Below are 24,225 nucleotides of genomic sequence, written 5' to 3'. Positions count from 1 at the left end.
TAGCGATAGTGTCGAATTAAAGACGCTTGTATGTGCGCGGTGCTCGTGTAAAAACACGCGCTTTAAATATGAACGTCTCAAGGTTGTTACTGTTCATGATAAATTGCGCTGATCAGTCTAAACAGAATATATTTAAGCGCCTAGTATTTTCGTGATTAAAAATGTCGTTATCCATATATTTTATCTGCCGTGTTGATTTGTGTGTTTTTTTTCGCTCGCGGCACAGTGTCGTAGCGCGTGGCGTTATGTAATAGCACGAGCCGTGTCCCCTTCTCTTCATCAAACACATAGCGGTGAATTTCCTCACAGAATGAAATGGTAAGAAGCGATATAGAATAAATTATATTTTGAAAGATTTTGGGCAGCATTCCGATGACAATTAAAGCGCATTTCAACCCCAATTGCTTTGCTGTAGCACCTAAATAATTATGTTTTTTACTACATTAAAAGCAGTAGAATATTTTTTTTTAAATAGTAATAAAAAGCAGCCTAAATAAATAAACTACAACAAGCTACTGTAATGTAATGCATCAGTGGGTTTGCTGTCTGTGGAAGCGTTTTAAAATCAATGTCGTGTTTATTGACCACCACTGCGTTTCTTCTTCTGTAAAATGTGATGCAAGCGCGTCCTCTAGTGCAACAAATAAACACCAACAGCGTGTTTTCCTAAATGCACTTTATTCTCAGGGTAGCGCGCAATCTTGTGCACATCTAAATCATTCTGAAAATGATAGAAGTGGCTTGTAATACGACTAAATATTACAAGAATGAATAAAACCGTGCTATTGCTGAAGGAATAACCCGTTACATGCTCTGACACGCGTTGCGTTACAATTGCTGTTTCAATGTCATATTCATTGAGAGATATTCTCAATAGTCTATTTTCACAGTTATTTTACATTATGGAAAGTATCTACTGATCGAATAACTAATACTTTACAGTCCTTGTCAGTCTAGGCTGCTTCCATTTGTCGTACACAATGGTAATTCAAATACTGGAAACGGTTCAACATCCTTTAGGAACTGTTTTTCATAATTATCTACAGTCATTTGCTTACAGAGAGAAGAATTATCAACAAAAAGCAACAACAACAATACTTATCTAGTAGTTTAAACACAGCGTGCTCAAAGTCCATGATGTAAGCACATGAGTAATCTTATCTAATGCTAATGGATGTATGGCAAAGTCTGATTCCAGTCGCGTTTCATGCCTGTTTTCCGGTATGTCCTTCAGGTAGAAGCACGTCCACAGTAAAGCTGACCTTCTTTGAATGCAACACACTGTAAGCGTTGTCAAACCTGACCACATCTACAGAGAGGAATGCACTGTTATCAACACGAACACCAATGCATAATTTGAATTATTTAGCACCAAAAACCACGGAAGCTTGTCCAACCAAATAATAGTAACATTTTTAAATCTCACAATTTAGACTTTTTTTTTTTTTTTAATTGCGATCTCCGAATTTAGTGAAAAAAGTCTGAATTGCAAGATGAAAAACACACAAATACCTCTTGGTTTTATTCTATGGTGGAAACAAGCTTCCGTCAAAACTTCCCAAAAAATGCAAAACAAACGTACAGACGCCTGGCTCCTCGCAGGTGTAGGATCCATCTTCTGGGACTAGGTGGGAGTTGTAACGTTCGGTGGGCAGCACTGCCTGCATGGCTTCTGCTTTTTTTGTCTCATTCCCTTTCGTCTTCAGAAAAACCCCAAAACCGATATCGGACCCTTCACTTGCAAACTGCCATCTATATTGAGTAAAAAAAAACTGCAATAGTAGTAGCATATCTATGGAATATATTGCATGCTATTTTACTAAACAAATCTGCATAGCAGTTAGCACATATGGTACTTACCGTAACACGCAGTTTGGAAAAAGCACCTCATAATCTAGCTGGTATGATGAGCCACGGCTAATAGTGATGCACTGGTCATACTTCACTTTGACAGAGTCCCGCACATAGTACGACTTCGGCACTACGCCACCATAACGTAGCTGAGAGGAAGACATCAGGTGAGGCAACTAACTAAATATTGGTATTTTGAACTGGCTACTATGAGGTCAGTAAGACTTCGCAATGTTTTTGAAAGAAGGCTGCATTTATTTGAACAGAAATACAGTAAAAACAGTACTACTGTGAAATGCTATTACCATTTAAAACAGCCGTTGTCTATTTGAAAATATTTATTTATGCGATGCAAAGTGTTTTCAGCCACTGTTTAGCATCAAATGGACCTTCAGAAATCTATTCTTATTTGCTTATGTTGAAACGTTTGTGCTGCGTGATATTTCTGTGGAAACCATGACACACTTCAGCTGCGATCCTACTGACCCCCAACAAGAATAGTAGGGTATGCTATTCTCCTCACCATAGTCTTACAGAGAGGGTTTCCGTCAGGATCGGTCATGGATCCCCCGTAAACCGCGGGTAACTGATCAGCATCCACATAGTTCCTCAAGACCTCCTTCCAGTTGGCTAGGAGTTGGAGATCACAAGAGAAACTGTCGTTCATGCAGGATGAGTTACACACCAAAGTCAACAGTCTCACGATGTTTGCGCTAACGAGACAACTTACAACCTAGCACAGCAATCTTCTGCCTCGTTTCCTCGCGCAAGAAGTGTTTGACCAAGTTATACGCAATAGGGAAGAGCTTAGGGGCTGTGGAAAGATGAATTTTATCACTGAATAAATTCAGAACAGTTCATTATCGAACAATGTTGTGCTGATGTAATTTGACCGGTGCAACAATTACTCACCTTTGATTAAAAGCACCTTTTTTAAGCTCTCTGGATAGTTTTCTTCAAACATGGTCAGAATCTGCAGGGGGGGAAATATCACAATATAACATTTTTAAGTGTCATGTATTTAATTTTGATGTGAAAAAATGTGTTAGAAATATTTCACCCCAAAATCCAAACTTGCTGACAGTTTGAATAACTTGAGATGTATTTTCATGAGAACACTGAGCATTACATCACTTGCTCAGCGATGGATGCTCTACAGTGAATGGGTGCCGTCAGAATGAGAGTCCAAATAGCTGATAAAAGCATAAGTAATCCACACCACTCCAGTCTATTAAGTAACATCTTGTGAAGAGAAAAAAATGTTTGTAAGAAGCAAATCCATTACTAAGGTATATGCAACTGTATACCGTGAAAAAATATGAGTCTATAATTCATAACACTTCTTCCAGTAAAAAAGTGCTTCCTGTTGTCCTCTCGCATCAAAAAGACAATAACAAAAAACACCCACATATCCTTTAACCTGTTTTGGATCATTTTTACTGAGATGTTCACTTGCAGTTTAATTAATTAAACAACAGTATAAAGTAGACAGGCAGCTATTCAGTTCATGAGATGTTACTTGATCAGCTGCTTGGACTCTCATTCTGAAGGCACCCATTCACTGCAGAGGATCCACTGATGAGCAAGTGATAAAATGCTAAATCTTTCTAATTCTGTTACACTGAATGAATAAATTCATGTCCATCCTGGATTACCTGAGAATGAGTGAAATGTAAATTAATTTATATGCTGTACTTACCGACTGGCAAATAACACAAAAGATCTAAGTTTACACACCAAAGCTCTTTGTGTCTGAGCATGTGGCTTGGTCACAGTAAAATACAAACAATTATACATAATAATGCTAAAAGTAATCTTATTACTGGACTTTAAAAAAAAAAAACTAAGCTGAAAGCATCATGCTCCTACCTCCCCATACGTCTCAACGGCAGGCTTCCAAAGATGTTTCATGCCAAGCCCCTCACAGTCATAAATGATGGTGATTGATTCAATGTATTTGCCAAGCTGATGAATAAGATCACCCAGAAACAAACAAACAAATAAAAACCAGACATATTCCTGATCACTGCAGATGGGAAGCAGATTTGAATGTTTTGCAGCAATGCCATAAAAGGTTTTGTTTGTATATATACACATACACATATATATATATATATATATATATATACACACACACACACACACACACACACACACACACACACACATATATATATACACATGTTGTGTGGGTAACATAAACCTTTTCACTAGAATCTTTTGTGCACTAGATGTTTCATGGATGTTAAAGCTTCCTGATGGACCCACAGATGCCTATAAAGAACCTTTATGCTTTAGAGCGTAGAAAATAAAGTAAATGGGTCTTTATTTGACAGACCGTACCTTTTCAGACTGCTTCTCACACTCTTGTTTTAGCAGTTCAGCGTCTCTGACTTTGGTCCTCAGGCAGTCTTGTTTGCTAGCTGACAGTAAAAGGCCCTTTGGATCAAGAGGACCGATGATATCGTACCAGACAGGACTTCCTTCACGGTCATAGCCACACAAACCCCCTGCCACATAGCGCTGAATGACCTGGACGGAGAAAAACAGTAACAGTAAAGTTTGATAGCAAGCCGATTTTCATTGATACGTATTATATTTGAACTGCCCTGATATACCTCAGGTGGCTTCCAGTCATCAATGATCGTGTCTACTTTCATATGCTTGCGAAACTCCAGATGCTGGGGTACAAACATATTGATATATGTAAGAGAAAAAACTTCACAGAATGAGATATGAGGGAAAAAAACCTATTCTGCTTTAATTTGGTTTCTTACATGCATTAATCAAAGATATTTCCTATTTTATAGTGTTAAAAACTAACAAAAAAAAAAACGATATATATATATATATATATATATATATATATATATATATATATATATATATATATATATATATATATATATATATATATATATATATATATATATATATATATATATATATATATATATATATATATATATATATATATATATGTTTCTGTAATATTGCCTCACATGCTTGTAAGTTAATTTAATGTAAGTTTCATTTAATTAATTGTATTAATTTGATGTTTGATATTACCTTTCTAATCATTGCCTCAGATTTCGGGACATTGAAGCTTCTAGCTGCAAACAAGATATAAAAGACTTAAAATATCTTTTATGCAATCTACACAAAAAGGCAAGTAACACACTGAAATAAATATGTAATTATTACGGGGTTTTTTTGTAAAATATACTAATAAATAAATACATTTTTAAAGTAAATCACATTACTTTACATTAGTCTTGATTCTTTTCTCTAAATGCAAAATATGTGTATATGTAACACAATACAGATTTCTATGCTGCTTTTTCCCTTATAAATGCAGATTAGGACTTTATACAATAATGTAGTGCAAAGGGTGAGAGCAAATAATTGTGGTCAAAAATCGCAGGTGAAGAGAGATAAACCCTGACGCATACATTCAAAAGAATGTGACCTTGAACTTCTCTCTCAAAAAGTAAAAGTCAACAGATGGTTTTGGGATGTTCTGCCTGAAAATACAATATTGATTTCTAGATAAAACTGGTCGAGGTGAAGCAATCGGACATGCAAAAACGAAAAACGTCTCTGAAATAACTTTTCTGTTTCATGGAAGAGTACTTGCATACATTGTCCTCCATATAATCGGAAGTGTTTGCTGAAGACTACCGCAGATCTGGCAGTCAGTTAACCAACACACAGGTTCATGGGGTCAAAAGGTCACCCATAGAGCAAGACCACGCATGCAGTCAGAGATAATTTAATGCAGAGAATTTTAGCAGGCTTGCACTGCATTCATAAGTTATCTGAAATAAAATTCCCAATATGTGAGAAGCGTATTGTTTTCCGCTACTCCGATGTCTGTATTATTACATTTTGTAATATCCATTCTCACCTCTGAGCCACCGGAGCAGATAATGGTCAGTCTGATTGGGCAGTTGATCCGATACATCTGCTATTTTCTCCCGAAACTAATCAAACAAAATTGCATTAAAATAAACCAAAAAACATCTTTGACAGGAATACTGTTAACTTTGTATGCTATATTACATTTTAATATAAGGATATGGCACCGTTCAGACTCTGGGGGTCTCTATATTTAAAGAAAATTGTCTCAAAGCAAAAACAGTGATGTTTTTAAATATTACTATAATTTAACTTTCATCACTCAGCCTTAAGTGTCACGTGATCCTTCAGAAATCATTTTAATATGCTAATTCGGTGCTCAAGTAACATTTATTACTTTAATGCTTTAATGATCAAAACGTTCGAAACAGCAGCATGTATTTGAAATAGAAATCTTATGTAATTTTATAAATATCTTTACTGTCACTTCACTGCCAAAGCGAACACATCATATTTATCATTTCTATTATAAATAAATACATTTACTGACACCAAACCTCTGCAAGGTCGTATTTATAGCCTATTAAACCGATACTTAAACACGAGTTGTAAAGGAAGCATTTCATCGTGGAATAAAAAATATATGTTCGTGCATTTACTTGCCTGTGTTAAAGCCTCAGTTTGTTTGGGACTGAGGTCTCCTACTCGTCCGCTCATGCTGGCAGCATCAAACACACTGCTTTGAGTTCATGCACCTGATATTTATACCCAGTCACGAGAGCGCGGGTAGGGCCAAAGCACACGTAGCTAAGGTAATTAATGAACGATACATCTGCATTGTGTAACGATGCATGACAACAAATCCTTCGCATTGTTCTGCATTCAAGCGCTACAATAGTTGGTTAACGTTACATGAAATATTATCCCCTCAAGACGATTTTTTTTTGCACATTTTGTTTTGAGGCACCGATAAAGCCATCAGCATGACTCGTATTCAAATATATATATTTTTATGTGGGCCAATAATTAGGTTCAGAAATTAGCCAATGAGCGAACAGGTGGGCGGGGCCCGATTTCAATAACATATAAAAGCTTCGAATTACTTTCAAAAAACAATATCGGCAGACGTTAAAATTACAAACGTAAAGCAGTTAGGTTAGGAGAAAGTAAAGTAAGATTTAATTCGTTTAAAGTGTAAACACGAAGGCTTTTGTATCAACATAAACAGTCTAACATATTGCTATAAAATGGTAAGTAATTTGTTAGTATCTGTTAAAGTGAACCTAGCAGACTGGTTAGCCGACCAACGGTCTTTTTTTCCCAGATAAGCTTAGTATTATAAATAATACGATTATTAATGAACGAATTAAAGGATCGGGTAAAAATAAGACTTTGAGGTGTCAATGGTGTGATGAATCGTTTTTGTGCAGCGCGAGTGTATCTCCATTCACGTGGGTCAGGCTGGGGTGCAGATCGGTAACGCGTGCTGGGAGCTGTACTGTCTCGAGCACGGCATACAACCGGATGGGCACATGCCCACCGACCAGACCACCTCCGGCGGAGATCAGTCCTTCAACACCTTCTTCAGCGAGACCGGCGCCGGGAAACACGTACCCAGAGCGGTGTTCGTGGACCTCGAACCCACCGTCGTTGGTCGGATTTATTTACACGCCAAACTACAACAGTAACGTTACAGTTAGTGTAACGTTAACTGCTATAAACTATAATAAAAACAGGGCATTTCTTGCGTGTGTAATGACTAATTGCCAACGTTTATTGTAAAAGTGGCACATAATAGGGGTACGTAGTAATGGTATTTTGAAAGAAACAAGGTTACCATGGAAACTGTTTTGTATTTTTTATTTATCGTTCACTTTATTAATACATGGTTTGGGTTTTTATATACGACTTGGTTGTGCAAATTTCTCCCGTAACCGTGCTCTTGCTAGGCCTATAAATATTTCTTTTACTTTTCAGCTTTACCAAGCATCTTTGTTGTTTTAACACTTCCTGTCGAAAAATGTGTCAAATAGAGGCCATTGTTACCATCCCAGTATTACTGTAGTATTACATAGGCCTATATACTACTGTATTTGTTGAGTTTTGATTCGTCTTTTGTTTATTTTAATTTAATTTTAAGTTATTTTTAATTTTTTAATTTATTTTAGTTTTACTTATTTATGCTTTAAATATTACTATTAGGTTTGATTTATTTTATCTCAGTTTTAGGTCTATTTTATTTTCTGACATTTCAATTTTTTGTTTTCTGGCTTTATTATTTCAGTTAACAAAAATTTTAGTTAACAACTGTACCCCTGCATCATCCAATCAGTTTGTGTTTGTTTGGGTTTTTTTTTTTTGAGCATATTATTTTCCCCATTCAGATGAGGTTCGAATTGGAACATACAGGCAGCTGTTTCACCCAGAGCAGCTGATAACTGGGAAGGAGGATGCTGCCAACAATTACGCCAGAGGCCATTACACCATTGGCAAGGAAATAGTAGATGTGGTAATTGATCGCGTTCGCAAACTGGTAAGACATTTTGCTCTATTTAGATATGCAGGTATTCTTGAAATTATGTTTTTATAGATTTAGTTATAGTTTGTATCTTTTTTTTTTTAAGTGCGACCAGTGCACTGGACTCCAAGGATTCCTCATCTTCCACAGCTTTGGCGGTGGAACTGGTTCAGGCTTTGCTTCACTGTTGATGGAAAGGTTGTCCGTTGACCACGGCAAGAAAGCCAAGCTTGAGTTTGCGGTTTACCCTGCACCTCAGGTAACACATTATTAATCGGTTTCCTTCACTTGAAAGGTCTCAAGGAAACAGAAGTAGCGAAAGTCTTTTCTTGCGTGTTGTGATGGACATCTTAGAGAAAAGGATCATCAAAAAGAGGGAAGAAAAAAAAAAAAAAAAGCAGACTAAATGACTGGAAAAGACTAGCCTTGTTAGACCAGAAGATTGAGCCATGAGTTTTATCAAAAAGTAAAAGTAAGTAAAAAAAATGTGGGGAAAAAAGACAATTTCCCCCCCTTTATATAGCAATTTTTTAATCACCATTGCAAAAATGTGCTTTTTACCATTTTGTCTAGCTTTAAAATTTTTTTAAAATTTAAATACATAATTTTTGAATATAACTATAATACAACAAAACACAATTCAACTTATTAATAAAACAATTTAATAATAAATAATATTTTTGGGCCATTTTTAAGACCCTCTTCTTAAATCGGGCATGTATTTTTACTGTAATAATAAATGCAGCCTTGCTGGAGGACATCATGTTTTTTAAACGTTGGAAAATATTACAGATCCTAATTTTAACACTATGTGTAAGTGTTATAATAAATGAATAAATAGAGCTGTTTTAATTAATATTATCCTCTTATTTTATTTTAAAAATGTTACTGAGCAGCTGACTAGCAACACTCTTTCAGCACAGATTTGGACTTTGATCCCTGGCTAACAAGCGCTGTTTGAATATGCAGTGTATTAGAAAACATAACGGTCTGCAATTTATTTACTAGTCACTTGAGGCTATTTCACGAATTCAATTGTCATACAGTAACCAGCAACAGCCACCCTTCATCTTCTCATCAGAGACACGAGATGCAGTGCTGAGCGGTCTCTCGCTGTATGCTTGCAATGATTGTAGCGTCACTTTTAAATGCTCTTATACTACCGTCATGTTTGCTGCATTAGCGCGCGCCTGTATGATCACATCTTTCGGCCGAACAATTACGGTTGCCAAACATTCAGTGCACCCCTACCTGTAACACACTGAAGAACCAGCGTATTATGAAAAACATTACAAGCGCTTCAAACCTTCTTCTTCAGGTTTCTACCGCAGTGGTAGAGCCCTACAATTCTATTCTGACCACACACACCACCCTCGAGCACTCCGACTGCGCCTTCATGGTGGACAACGAGGCCATCTACGACATCTGCCGAAACAACCTGGACATAGAGCGGCCCACGTACACCAACCTCAACCGCCTCATTGGCCAGATCGTGTCATCGATCACCGCCTCCCTGCGCTTCGACGGAGCTCTCAACGTCGATCTGACAGAGTTCCAAACCAACCTGGTGCCGTACCCCCGCATCCACTTCCCCCTGGTCACGTACGCCCCGGTGATCTCCGCCGAGAAGGCGTACCACGAGCAGCTGTCCGTCATGGAAATCACCAACTCCTGCTTTCAGCCATCCAATCAGATGGTGAAGTGCGACCCTCGGCACGGGAAGTACATGGCTTGCTGTATGCTTTACCGTGGAGACGTGGTTCCAAAGGACGTCAACGCCGCCATTGGAAGCATAAAGACCAAGAGAACCATTCAGTTTGTTGACTGGTGTCCCACAGGGTTCAAGGTCAGCCTGCGTGATTTGTGTTCTACTTTGGATTGCACATAACATAGCAATACATAGCAAAATATTACAATGCTACAACATAGCATACAATAGCACTGTACATATTTGCATGTGTTCCTTTTCGTTTTTACTATATTCAGGTCGGTATCAACTACCAGCCACCAACTGTGGTTCCAGGAGGAGATCTGGCCAAAGTTCAAAGGGCAGTCTGCATGTTGAGCAACACCACAGCCATCGCCGAGGCCTGGGCTCGCCTGGATCACAAGTTCGATCTGATGTACGCAAAGAGAGCCTTCGTGCACTGGTACGTCGGAGAAGGTATGGAGGAGGGCGAGTTCACGGAGGCCCGTGAAGATTTAGCCGCTCTCGAGAAAGATTACGACGAGGTGGGAGTCGACACTCCCGAAGGAGAAGGTGAAGAGGGAGAAGAAGAAATGTGATATCACTGCAATAAATATTGACATTTCACTTTCGGTAGTCTTTTAGGCGTTTATTAATCAGCATTAAAAAAAATCTAGTCACCGATAGCCACTAATCAAACAGCTACAATGTACAGTACTTTACATAAGGAGTGTTACAGGTCACCACACTACAAATAAAACAGTTCAGAAGGATTCTGCACCATAAATTTTCTTCAGAAACAGAAAGTTGTAGATGGCTTCGAAGATTTATCAAAGCACAGCGACGGTGTGATTAAATGCTTTCTTCATTAATCGTCACTTGTTTGTTTGTTCTGTTGCAAGGCACATTTGATTTCTTTTAACCTGTACTTACATCAGTATACAGTAAGTGACTTTACTCTCTAACTTTACAGACTTGCATAATAACGTCCTTCATATAAAACGTGCACAAGATTTGTCACAACCCAGCATGACAGTTTTTACATCAAAGTACCTGCACTTCTCTGCGAAGACAGATGTCATCAGAAATACAGTCCCAAAATAGATCGCTTTACATATCTGTAAGGTTGTAAACAGTGTTCTAATTATCTGAATAATATAATATTTATATTATGCTTAATATTGTAGCTGTTTAAGGATAGTTTGATTCAGTTTAGGATAATTAAACTGTTTACTAACACTAAGAAAGTCTTTCTACGGTAGACTTACTGTCAGGCTGGTCTGTTAATGCCACATTTCATTTCACGTTTAAATGAAATCAAATTGAAGTCCAACAAAGCCGCTATATTCAAAACCACTTAAAGGAGCGCTCACGGAACAGTTGGAGTGCATCTTTGGTCAGTTTTTAACCAGAAGTCCAAAATGCCAGTATTGTCTGTTGTTACAGTGACAATAGGAAGGTTTCCACACTAAATATAAAAGTACACAGTAAAGTCGTCTTACGTGTGCATAAGAACCTCTTTAACATTTCTGTTAAATTAGGATATTTACATAAACGCAATCCCCCTATTGTTTAGAAGTCATTTACATTACTTTTCTGGTTAAAACGATTGATTCTGAAACATAATCTTAATGCATCTTACAGCATTTTAGGTTACGCAAACAAACTGAAATTAATTCATCGTTAACCAACTGACAGGTCCGCAAGAAATCTGTAGACCTTTCTTCATTTTCTGTATTGAACATATGAAAAAAAAAATATTCATACCAAGATACAATGCATACAAGTGGCACAGAATGAGCTGAAATCTGCTGAACTTCTGAATTCTGTGGGCACAGATTCTTTGTGGACCTGCAGAAACCCAAACCTGTTTACGATCAAAGTGCGTCTAAAGAAAAAGGGAGGAAAATGACATTTCACATTCTAGCGGAAAGGTTCAGGCAGAAGAACATCATTGCATTATAAAACCTGCCCGCGGGGGAAGACCAGCGCCGGGCCCTTGGGGGAGTGCTTGCGGGTATGGACATGAATAGGATGGCACCATGTTTGGCAGAGGAGCACCGATGCTCTGAGGGTTGTAAGGCATTGCTGATGGTTGAGATGTTGGTGCTGGTCTTACGTGAGCTGGAGAACCGTTAGCTAGCCTTTGGAAAGGTGCGCTGGAGATATGGGTCTCCTGAGGTTGCGAAGGATCAGTAGAGGAACCCTGAGGAAGATGAACACCCTTCAGCACCATCTCCTGTAGCTTATCGATCTTTACACGCCTCAGATGTGCCAGCTTCCTCTTGCTCTGGTAGTCATCAATGAAGCTGTCCAGAGGCAAGGATCCATCCAAGAATGAATCGGCCATGTTCTACAAAACACGTGGGAGAAGCTTAACAGCGTGTAAAAATCAGTGTTACGGATTTCTGAAAATATGGAAAACATTGTTACTTCTGTTTCTTCTTCGATCTTGGCTCCCTCGGTTTGCAAAAGAGCCAACAATGTGTCTAGTGAACTGTTACCTGAAAAAAAGGATCCAATTTAAAACATGACTACATGCAAAATAACTTTAATATTTCATCGGTGTCCTCCAGCTCATAGGGCAGTGGTTTTCAAACCTGTTCCTCTGCACATTTCGCATGTCTCCCTAATGTACACATCTGTTTCAGATCATCAGCTCAATAGGACAGAGCTCCATCAACTCAAATGAGAAACATGCAAAATGTGCAGCGGGTCCCGAGAAACCATATGTTAAAAGCACAGTTCAACCAAAAATAGCTGGAAACGTACTCGCCCTCATGCCAGTTAAAATGTAGATTCGATTTACATCACCTGTTCACCAATACATACTCTGCAGTGAATGGGTGCCGTCAGAATGAGAGTTCAAACAGCTGCTAAAAACACCACAATAATCACCAATGAGTTATTGTCTCAAAACCAATGAATAATCACCAATGAGTTATTGTTTCACAAAACATTAACTGTACCAGTATCATGTATCAGTGTTATGGACTGTGGATTATTGTGATGTTTTTAATCAGCTGTTTAGACTCTCATTCTGACGGCACCCATTCACCGCAGAGAATCAGTTGATGAGCAAGTCATATCATGCTACATTTCTCCAAATCGGTTCCCATGCGAAAACAAACTCATTTACATCTCGGATTGTCTGACGGCAAGTAACTCTTACGCAAATGTACATTTTTGGGTGAATTATTCCTTTAAAAACGAGACATTGCTTTCATAGAAACGCTTCACCAGATAGTAAACAAACCCATGAAGAGCACAGGCCTAATAATAGAGGGAGTGTTTGACACAGTGTGGATAACTTCACATCAGTGTAGAGTTTCTTTTGGGAATTATACAAGCGGTCTTTGTATCGGTGTCATTCTAAGCCGTCTGCTGTATCCTACTGACCCTGATAAACTCGCTTTCAAAACGCATGCTAAATCATTACGCTGACATAAGATAAAAGGTTTCTTAAAATAAATCACAGATAAATATAGAGCACAAAACACGGCCCTTCAATAATGTTATTTGTGCTCAGTTTTGACCCGAGACGATCAGTATCAGCTGCAACCGAAAAAAAAAGGAAGCATTATGTGACCAAACAGGTTCACCGGGATGTTTTATTGTTTTACACAAAAGAAGGAAGACAAAAAAAAAGCTTTGGATAAAAGAAAGATGTGCCGTTTTGTGGTTCCCTCTACACTGGTTTGCAAAGCATTTCGATACTCGGGTCATGCTTAAAAAACGTCTGAACATCATGCATACACGTCTCAAATGCTGCAGGATGCTTTCTTTTCTTCATCACTTTTGCTTAATGGATTTAAATGAGCTGGAGCTCTTCCAGGACATGTCCTAGCTGAGATTTCTTATCTGCCCGAGTTTTGGTTTTGTTTTAATGTTGACGTTTCTCTACAGCCCTCATACCTTTTCTACAAACGCATTTGCATTGCTTTGACTTCGACAGAAACCTCGCATGCCATGATTGGTTGATTATGCGCTATGCCTGCGCGCTATTGGTCAAACTGCTTTTCAGTCATTAGCTTCAGGAGAAAAATAAAGAAGGGCAAAACCTAGGCAAATCCACTTAATCTATTGGTTTCTCGTTTGAAAAGCCAACAAACGCTTGTGAAACGGTGTGAGAGCGAGGTAAGTTTGTGTCTGACCTAGAGTGGACCTGCGGAGCTGGTAGGACTCGTGGAGATCTTGTAAACAGCAGTAGCGTTTGGTCAGCTGGATCTTCTGGTGGTCCAGCTCAGGCTGCAGGCTCAGGTTCTGCTCGGCCAGGCTGCGGTTGCTGGCGATCGTCAGCTCTTTATTCTGCTGCATGTCCTGCATCTGGGACAACAACAGCACAGAGTCACGAACTATACTTCAAGGATCTTTTCAGCTACTCAACGGTGCAAAGCTAGATTATTTACACAGCTCACGCACAACGAAATAAGAAAGCATGCCATCTAAAAGTACCTAAAATAATTTAATAAAACAATAGAATTGAATATGTATTAAAATCTAAACACCACAAACATTTTAAGTGTATTTTAATAAAACCTCTAGTCCTGTCGAATGATTAAATCACATCCAAAATTAGTTTTAGTGTACATTTTTGTATGCATATATTAATTACACACAGGCACGAATATATTTAAGAAACACGTAGCATTTATATGGGCAATATAAATATATACATGCAAATACATGTAAAAACTTTATGTAATTTAATAAAACAGTGCTTAAGAAAGTACACCCTCTCTCATATATATATATATATATATATATATATATATATATATATATAATATATAATAACTACAAAAAAAACTACCTAAAAAAAAACTAAAAAGGGCCTAAAATAATAAAACAATTTAATAAAATGTAATAAATCACAACCACTAATAAATAAATTAAATATATATATATATATATATATATATATATATATATATATATATATATATATATATATCAAAGACAGGACAAATATATAGTTTAAATAAATCGAAGCACTAAATAAGCTCTAATAAACGTAATAATTTAATTATATAGTATATTATCTTTTGTATTGTAGAACAATATTGCATGATAATACAATAGGAATGGTCCTGAAATCGCATGTTTGGTCACCAGTCTTCACATCCCACTTTTTGTCTCTATTTTATAAGGTCGGTCAGCACTGCCTCCATTCTTTAGTCTCACACTTTCGTTTCTCTCCACGCAGCCACTCCTTCAATCAACAGCCCTTCCCAATAAATAAACAGTGCTGCAGTCAAAGGTGAAAGGTCCCTGTCCCCGAATCCAGCCGAATTACGCAAAGCACCACCAGATCAGCCGAGCAGCTGTCACTGATCCGAACTCGGTCCTGTTCCGGGATGAAACCCACCTCCTCCATCTCCCGCACCATCCCCCGGAGCTTGTCGTCGTCGTCGTCCAGCAGCTCGCGCAGCTGTGTGGAAGAGTACGACTGCAGCCTGTTCTCGAAGCCGGACATCTCTCCCATGGCTTTGTTGTTGTGTTTCTCCGCTCCGCTGCCGCAGGGAAGTCTTGTGGTTGCTCCTCGACCGGAAGTCGAGTGATCCCTGTCAAATCAGCGCGTGTGAATGGGCGTGACGTCACGTGCGTGGACGTGCGCGCGACGTCAGGAGGCCATTCATGGAGCAGGATTTAGGAAATGTGCTTTATATATAAACGTGGGATTTGCTGTTTATTTCCGTTAATGCTTTTCAGTTCATTTGTCCTAATATATTCATCACCGATGTTGTTATGCATTATTTAGTGTATGATTGTTTTAATTTTCGTGTGTCATCTCTGGTGGTTTGTTTAAAAGCCTATTTAGCATTTATTTGCTGCATTTCTATGGATAATCAATTCATTTACTTATTAATACAAACCCTGTTGTAAATTCAACTCCGTAACTACAGTTTCTAACAGAGTTACTAACAATAATTATAGGATCATCTCAAAATATTTCTTTCATTATATTCAGTTCCTTTTTGAAATCAGGGGTGGCTAATATTAATATATAGCACTGTTCCAGTATTATTTTAATACCACTGATATGCTATATTGCTTTTATTTTATTTTGAGTAATTTAGTTCTGTGCTTTTATCGTATTTATATATATTTTTAATATCTGTATCACTTTAGTCATTCTTATTGTCATGATATTTAGTATTCAAAAACAAATATAAATGCTATAATAAATGTTGTATAAACGTAATAAGTTTTATATGTATGTGTCTATATATATATATATATATATATATATATATATATATATATATATATATGTGTGTATATATATATATATATATATATATATATATATATATATATATATATTTTTTTTGTTTTTTTGCTCCAAAAAATTACAATGGTACAATGCAAGAAGCTTGACAATAAAAAAATGACAATACAAATATATTTTGGCCTCTTTCATTCTTTATTTGAACAAAACAAATGAAAAAACAGAATCTGAATAAAACAAACCTGTTTGTTGTTCTCACAGACCACAAAGACTAATTTATCTGGAAACACTTCAGCATCACTCCCATACACATTCCTGATCTTTTTAAATATAAAATGCTACAATATGAACTCAGAATCTATGGAATATATGTCTTAATTGCAATACAAGAAATTGAATCCAACTGAATTGACTAGATACACTGTTTTTCTAACTATAATTGAATTTATTTGCGCTTTTGTCTCACTAGGTTCTATGAACTCCATATTTAATATCATACAGTTCAAATATATTTATACAATATGATAACAAAATCATAAACTTGGTTTAAACCTCTTCCGCTTCTTATTTTAGCCTTTGCAGGTCTCCTCCGAATAGAGCACAATCTGGTCATGTGTTGATCTTAACACACAGCGAGTGTGTGTGAGCTCATCCGCGTCTAGATCTAACTGAAGGATCTTGAGTTAAATCCAAGCTCTGAATGACTCACGCTCAATATGGTCAATGTGGGTTTGGAAACGCGCGTCACTCGCTGCGTTGGTAAAGCACGTAAAAATATCATGCATCTGTGAGTCTGGTGTGTTTTGGGGAAGCGCCAGCGATGCCGTGCTCGTATCTCGTCGTGGTTTGTTGTGTTCGATCGGTCGGATGCTTCGGGCTCAGGTGAGGGATGTCAGTCTGTCCGGATACAGGTCCGAGAGGGGGCAGGGATAAGGGTGACGCTCCTACTCAAACACGAATGAGAAAGAAAAGAATGTAACGATGAGTTTGGAGTTCAGTCGTTCGCTCATGGAACCGCATCCCTTTGGCTCCCAGCACTCACAGTTAGGCAGAGGGGTCAGAATTAGGAGGGTTTGGACAACATGATGGACTCACTGGCTTCAGAGGAATCTTCACTGACGGGAGAGAGTCTTTGGGACACTTTGAGTGGGAGAAGACGACACCAGTGTAACAGACAATATACATGCAGGTACACTACTGTGTTGTTTATTTTTTTATTTATTTATTCATAAAATTAGTTCTTTTACTCTGCAAGGAGACATTAAATTAATGCATATATATATATATATATATATATATATATATATATATATATATATATATATATATATATATATATATAAGAGAGAGAGAGAGAGAGAGAGAGAGAGAGAGAGAGAGAGGACATTTTTTCATCCTTTTTACTCTATAGTTTTCATAAAAAAAAAAATGTTTGGTCATTTTTTCTTTATTATAAAAGAAAACTTAAACTTGGGACTTATTTAATTATATACACCACACTTTACATTTTTATAATTAATAAGTGCATTAAAAATATCAATATAATAGAATTTCTCTATTATTTGATAATTATATATTATAATTATACAAAATATATAAAATATTTTTATAAAATATGTAAAGATGTATTATATATATATATATATATATATATATATATATATATATATATATATGAATTCTTTTTGTCATTAAATGTGTTATCATTTATAATACAATATATAAATATTATAGAAAACAGCTATTTTCTGTTAAAATAATATTTCATAATATTATTTATATTTATACTTTTATGTATTTATTTTTACTGTATTTTTGTTCAAACAAATGCAGTCTTGAACAGTAGTGTATGTTTTGTAAGGGTAACTACCCAGGGCCCAAAATTAACTTCAGTTGGTTGATTCTCGCAAAAAAATAATGCACTTACATTAGATGAAAAATGAGAAAAATTGCAATTTAAAACATGCAATTTGTTGCAATTCCTATACCAGCCAACTGGCCAGAAACACTTTCATTTAAGCTCGGTTGTTAATCCTGGACTCGTTTCATTCAAACACAGCATTCGTCGCCGGTACGAAGGAGCACATATTACACAATGTGTACACAGAGAAACAAGATGACAAATTATGGTCATTAGGAGGGACACATGAATAGTAGTAAGTGTTATACAGTGCCTTTTCAGCAACACTGTGGAATTAAAAGAAAAAATATAAAAAAATTCAATCACAACCAACTCAAACATCTTGATAAATCTTCCGTGCATTCATGAGTGTATTAGTAATCTAACCTCACCTCCTCATCACTGTTGTTGTGTTCCTCTGACTTTACTGCTTTCTTCTTCTCTTTTTTTTTCTTCTCATCCTCCTTCTTCTTCTTGTCCTTGTCGGGCAGGATGTCGTCCAGCCAGGCCAGATCATGCTGCGAGAAGATCAGGTCCAGCATCTTCCTCACGACCATCAGGCCCAGAATCTGACGGAGGAAGCGGTCACATGACAACAGGGCAGGAGAATGGCATCCAAACACAAAAAAAGCAAATAAAATGCTTATAGTGCTCCGAGAGTTACATGTACGGGTGAAGAAAAATCCAGGTGATATTTTACACACAATTAAATAAAAAAAACAAACAAAAAGTATATCTAAAATTAAGTTAAAATCTATTTTAGGATATTTTCAAATGTTTGGCATTATTTTCATGAAAATAAAGCAATTTTCAATTACTGTAATATAATTTAATAAAAATATAAAAATAAAATGCATGCTATTTACTACTATTTTAAGAGAGTTGCATGAAAACTCCAGGTCATATTTTGTCACAAAATAAAATTAAAAAGTAGATTAATAATATATTAACATATTATTTATTCACTGTTTTGGAATTATTTTTATGAAAACAGCAAATTTGAACAATTGAAACCCCCCCAAAAAAGCACTAACACTATTAAGCACTATTTTTAAGCATTATTAAAAAATGATTATTTTTTAGTTTTTTGAGTAACATTTTATTTTGATAGTCCACTTTAGACGTGCTTTTAACAGTAAGTAACTTTGCAACTAGTCATAGAATATTAGTAGACTATCTGATTAATATCTTTTAACACTTTATTTGATGGCTTCACAACATAAATCATACTGACCATCAGAAACATTGCAAATATATGTCAACTTATTCTTCCAACACTAAAGCTACCCTAACAGTCTACTCTGAAGTTAGCAGACATGTAGTTACAAAGTTACTTATAGTTAGTACAATGTCTAAAAAGGGACTATCAGTATGAAGGTATGTTCATTGAAATGAACTATATTTTCAGCACTCGCACCATGACGGGGAAAATGATGGCGGCTACGGTGGACTTGAGGATCCAGAGGACGGCCAGACAGGTGATCTGCACCAGAGTGAAGAGATGTACGCGCCGCAGGGGTACGTGACGCAGGAACACGAAGTCTGGCTGGTGCTTGGCTGGCATGAGGAAGAGCTTCATCCTCTCCCAGAACTGAACAAAACAGGAACACTCTGCTGAGTGCAACCCTAGCATGCTGAACATTTCCTCACTTTCGTGCCGTGCAAAGACGTACACCAGTTTGTTTCCTCGTCAGAACAGATCTGGAGAAATGCAGCATTCTCCACTTGCTCGCTAATGGGTCGTCTGCAGTGAATGGGTGCCGTCAGAATCCAAACGGCTGATAAAAACATCACAATAAGCTACAAGCAATCCACACCACTCCAGTCTATCAATTAGCATCCAGTGAAGTGAAAAGCTTTGCAAATCCACAATTAAACCATTTATCCATAATAACGCTTCCTCTCAGTGAGAAAGCTCCTCCCTTGTTATACTCTCACGTCAAAATCCATCAATATATTACCTTAGAACGGTTTACAACTGGATTCACATCTAAACAGTGCTTGATCTGTGTATATTTATCTACTTTTTCACTGGATATTGCAGCTTTTCGCTGCGCTGGATGTCAATGATAGACTGAAGCGCCGTGGATTGCTTGTGGATCATCGCAGTGTTTTTATTAGCCGTTTGGACTCTCATCCTGACGGCACCCATTCGCTGCATAGCACCCACTGCTGAAAAACCGGAGAACGCTGCATATCTCCAAATCTCTTCTGATGAACAAATAGGCTCGTTTACATCATGTATGGCCCACAGGGAGAGCACACTTTCAATAAATGTTCATTTTTGGGTGAACTATTAAATCTGAAGTACAGATGTATGCACCTGAATGCCATGGAGAGAAGCGACGCCCATGTACAGGAAAACACCATACAGCACAGGCATAGGGATGTACTGCGCAGAAATACACACAGTTATTAGTACAGCACTAAGTATAGAAATGAGCATGCTTTCATTCAAGTACAGTAAGAGCGTTCCGATCACCTGCAGTACTGGTGCAAGGAAGACAGAGACTCCGGTGAGGACGAACACCAGTATGCCCGTGAGCCTCTGTTCCCTGCAGTAAACACAGACATAATGCTCGATGAAATACTTGCGCTAAACTCTACACAAGACGTCTGGTCGTGACTTACCGCACACCGAGAAACTGCGGCTGCTCTCCAGGAGCGCTGGACTCGCTCTCCATCTTCAGAGAGTCGATGTGGGCGATGGAAATGACTGTAGCGGCCACGTACCACGGCAAACCCATGAAGGAGCAGACGGCCATGAGGACGCCCACCCAGAACAGGTCCAGATGATAACCACAACCTTTCTGCTCGGGTATAACGGGAAGAAGATATTTAGCGACGGTTCAGGAAACAACAATATATAAACAATACATGCATATTAAATATTCAAAACTAAATGACATGCTGCTGCAGTAATGTGAATTTTTTTATACAGTTACATCATTTATAAAAATATTTTATATATTATATATTATAAATGATAATATTTATATATTATAAATGCATTTAATGCTAACATAAGGTTTTGTAATTTTGCCATGTGCTTTTCTTATTTTTTTCAGCTTTTTGGTATTTCTTTTTAGGTGTAATTTATTTCAATTTTGAAATAAAAATGTTATTAATTCATTATTCATTTAATTTAAATTTTATTATATTTATTTTTATTATTAATATATTTTTTCCTTGTATATATTTATTATTAATGTTAGTACTCAGCTTTAAACTATATCTGGTATATATATATATATATATATATATATATATATATATATATATATATATATATATATATTTTGTGGTGTCAAATTATTAATTATCTATTAATTAGTTCTTGTTTGCATAATATATGTGTGTTCTGTGCATTTATTTATTTTGTATTATGCATATATAAATACACACACATACAGTATATATTTAGAAAATAGTTACATGTATTTATGTCTATGTTCATATTATTTATGTTATAAATAAACATATTTCATATAGAAACATAACAGTATTGTGAAATATTTACAAGCATGCGCGTGTGTGTTTGTATACACATAATAAATATTACACAGTAAACATTTATTAGGTGTTAACAAAAACATATTTTGGATGTGAAGCAAATGGAAATGTCAGGATGTTCTGGGTTGTTGCTGGGTGTGAAAAAGACCTTCAGTTTGTTTTCTTTTCGGTTGACGATGACAGCCGTGATCTGCTGATCCATGAAGATTAGGATGGTGACCAGCAGAGCGGGTACAAAACTGGCCAGGCACATCCACCACGGGTTCTTCCCAAAGGGCATGACGATCCAGCCTCGATCCGGCCGCGTCGGCTGCACAGACACAACACAGCAGTAAGCAGAGGAAGTCACGGAAATCACACGCAGGGTTTAATAAATCACAGTGGATGAATGTGATGTTAGTATATGATCACGATGGAAAAAGCTCAAACTGATGCAGTCGGGAGTGTCTGTATCTGCAGCACAACGTACCTTAAATTCGGTTGGCACAATCAGTTTAGGTGTTTTAAGCCCCATTAACATATCAAGACCGACAAAAGTCATGATTGACGCGAAGATTGCAAAATCACTGATGAGCTTCCGAAGCTGCGCATTTACAGAAAAAGAAGAAAGATAAAGATGGAGAAAACTAGAGAAGATCAGAAGCTTTGGAGAAAAGGCCCGGTGGGTTTGAAAAAGCACCAGTTTGATGCCTTCAAGTCGTTCTGTCAGTTTGTTACGTGGTATCTGTCAGCAGACATAAAGAAGTCATTTATTTTCAAATACAATATGATTTTTGTTTGTTGCTTGTATTTAGATTAAGTCTTTAAACTGAATATGTAAATGTAATTATTATACATTAAATGTTAATATTTTAATTATTACTAGAGCTGTTAAAGGATTAATTGCAATTAATGAATTTAAAGGTTTTTGTTTGCATTATATATATATATATATATATATATATATATATATATATATATATATATATGTGTGTGTGTGTGTGTGTGTGTGTGTGTGTGTGTGTGTGTGTGTGTGTGTACTGTACATATTATGTCAAAAACATTACATTTGAATGCCATTAATTGTGATTAATCGTAATAAAATGAACCTAATTTAATTATTTTATCTACCTTTGTTGTAAATGTACTATATTTTACATCCTGTGAGACACTTATATGGCTTAAAAGGTGCTATACAAATTTCTGATTCAACATTTCATAACATCGCATTTAACAAAAAAAAATTAACATTATCAAATATTATTAACCAATAATTTATTCAAAAGTTTTAAATAAAATAAAGTGCATACAAATTCTTTTTTAAGATCCACATTTACAATAATAAACATATTTATAATCAATACAAATTAACTTTTACCAAGTTGGGATGCCAGGGTATATATAATAATAATAATAATAATAATAATAATAATAATGAAATGTCATTGTTTTATTTAAAATAATTATTTATTCCAAAAATAATTACTTATTTATTAATAACATTATCATTATTGATTGTATTAAAAAAATAATGATTGTTATTTATCATAAAACAATAACAATTTATTTATTTAATTCTTGGAATAAAATGAAATAAAATCTTATACATAATGATGACTTGAAAGCAGCATTATATTGAAACATAGCCAGTTTAAAAAGGTAAGTTTTTGGTATAACAAAGACGACGACGACGACGACACATGTTGGACCTTTATCTGGGTGGGCACATGCAGTTTAGGGGTATCCAAGGACATCAAATAATCCAGAGCACAGAAGACCAGGATGGATATAATTATGGAAAAATCTGCTATCAAGGTGCGACACTTGGAGAAAAACAAGAAACAAGCAGAAGAAGTTGGGGGATAGCAATAAATGCAATACAAACTGGGAGAAGAATACCGTCTCCACGTAGTAGTGTGTTGACATGCAAGAAAAATACAATTTTCCAACCTTCGTGGGGAAGTAACGGCTGGCCTTGAACTTCTTCAGAGAGATGGTCATGGAGTACGTGCCGAAGAACAGAATGAAAGACAGCATGGCCAGATCAGGCACGTATTTGCAGGATTTACCCAGCAGGGAACCGCCGAACCTCAAGCACTCCTTCTTACTCAACTGATTCCAGTCCAGAGCAGAGAAGTTGAACTGAGACGGGGAGTGAGATCAAACGTGCACAAAGACAACAAGAGACAGAAACACAAAGAGTTAAAAGAAAGCATGGTGTTAAATGATGTCTTCTGAAATACCTGAAGGCTGCAGCTCACCATGGAGTAGTCAGAGATGTTTTCTAGGCCTAATGGAGAGGAAGCGTTGAGTGGAGACACTACAACAGAAGATCAACAAGCACTGATAGTGTTTGTGTTTACTCACAAGAAACACTGTCATTCCCAAAATGAGATATGGAGAACATCGTATACAGATGTCCACATGGTAGTAGCCGATACTTACTCCGGTCAGAAGCCAAATTGAGTTTGGGTGACAAAAACAAATACGTGGTCAGATGTTAACAAACCAAAACTGTACGTCATCCAAAAAAATTATTTTTAGCAGGGTTTTCGTTTTATCTGAATGCAGGAGTGCAGTCATTTGTGGAGAAAAAGTATTAAATGTAGTCCTTTTAGTCGACCAAAACTAAATGCTATTTTTAATAACAAAGAATTGCTAATTAATTCAGTTTAATTAGTAAGACA

The 24,225-nt window shown here is 36.6% G+C and overlaps 4 protein-coding genes and 1 long non-coding RNA gene across 9 annotated transcripts in view; 2 read left to right on the top strand and 3 right to left on the bottom strand.

Annotated features, from left to right (window-relative positions):
* Positions 1-661: 661 nt before the first annotated feature.
* Positions 662-6,495, bottom strand: sec14l7 (SEC14-like lipid binding 7). The gene is made up of 12 exons (XM_043231527.1): positions 6,373-6,495; positions 5,759-5,834; positions 4,921-4,964; positions 4,470-4,532; positions 4,195-4,383; positions 3,721-3,816; positions 2,764-2,824; positions 2,582-2,665; positions 2,375-2,481; positions 1,861-2,000; positions 1,583-1,752; positions 662-1,309 (listed from the first exon to the last, which is right to left on the bottom strand). The coding sequence occupies exons 1-12, from the start codon at positions 6,424-6,426 to the stop codon at positions 1,206-1,208; spliced, it is 1,188 nt and encodes a 395-aa protein (XP_043087462.1). The 5' UTR covers positions 6,427-6,495; the 3' UTR covers positions 662-1,205.
* A 638-nt stretch (positions 6,496-7,133) lies between these two features.
* On the top strand, positions 7,134-10,542 carry tuba7l (tubulin, alpha 7 like). The gene is made up of 5 exons (XM_043231529.1): positions 7,134-7,362; positions 8,094-8,242; positions 8,334-8,486; positions 9,546-10,073; positions 10,214-10,542. The coding sequence occupies exons 1-5, from the start codon at positions 7,242-7,244 to the stop codon at positions 10,511-10,513; spliced, it is 1,251 nt and encodes a 416-aa protein (XP_043087464.1). The 5' UTR covers positions 7,134-7,241; the 3' UTR covers positions 10,514-10,542.
* Positions 10,543-10,548: 6 nt separating this feature from the next.
* On the bottom strand, positions 10,549-15,501 carry vps37bb (VPS37B subunit of ESCRT-I b). The gene is made up of 4 exons (XM_043231528.1): positions 15,283-15,501; positions 14,069-14,240; positions 12,348-12,418; positions 10,549-12,267 (listed from the first exon to the last, which is right to left on the bottom strand). The coding sequence occupies exons 1-4, from the start codon at positions 15,397-15,399 to the stop codon at positions 11,866-11,868; spliced, it is 762 nt and encodes a 253-aa protein (XP_043087463.1). The 5' UTR covers positions 15,400-15,501; the 3' UTR covers positions 10,549-11,865.
* An 826-nt stretch (positions 15,502-16,327) lies between these two features.
* Positions 16,328-24,225, bottom strand: part of slc4a5b (solute carrier family 4 member 5b) — a 38,944-nt gene continuing 31,046 nt past the window's right edge. For 3 of the 5 annotated variants that reach the window (XM_043231536.1, XM_043231540.1, XM_043231541.1), the window contains 10 exons: positions 23,800-23,858; positions 23,489-23,680; positions 23,248-23,361; positions 21,708-21,869; positions 20,678-20,856; positions 20,370-20,601; positions 19,464-19,637; positions 18,439-18,615; positions 17,189-17,286; positions 16,328-17,090 (listed from right to left, as the gene is read on the bottom strand). In XM_043231536.1, coding sequence (XP_043087471.1) covers positions 17,191-17,286; positions 18,439-18,615; positions 19,464-19,637; positions 20,370-20,601; positions 20,678-20,856; positions 21,708-21,869; positions 23,248-23,361; positions 23,489-23,680; positions 23,800-23,858 — 1,385 coding nt within the window. In that variant the 3' untranslated portion in view covers positions 16,328-17,090; positions 17,189-17,190. Of the gene's footprint in view, positions 17,091-17,188; positions 17,287-17,921; positions 18,334-18,438; positions 18,616-19,463; positions 19,638-20,369; positions 20,602-20,677; positions 20,857-21,707; positions 21,870-23,247; positions 23,362-23,488; positions 23,681-23,799; positions 23,859-24,225 lie in introns of those variants that run through there. The other 2 variants (XM_043231539.1, XM_043231538.1) reach the window with 2 other exon arrangements.
* On the top strand, positions 17,198-19,590 carry LOC122333763. The gene is made up of 3 exons (XR_006248669.1): positions 17,198-17,335; positions 18,538-18,734; positions 19,455-19,590. It is a non-coding gene; the product is annotated as an uncharacterized LOC122333763 (long non-coding RNA).

The sequence above is a fragment of the Puntigrus tetrazona genome, unplaced genomic scaffold, assembly GCF_018831695.1.
Source record: "Puntigrus tetrazona isolate hp1 unplaced genomic scaffold, ASM1883169v1 S000000373, whole genome shotgun sequence".
In the NCBI taxonomy this organism is placed as follows: Eukaryota; Metazoa; Chordata; class Actinopteri; order Cypriniformes; family Cyprinidae; genus Puntigrus; species Puntigrus tetrazona.
The sequence above is the reverse complement of the archived record's forward strand: the minus strand, read 5'-3'. Positions and strand labels throughout refer to the sequence as shown.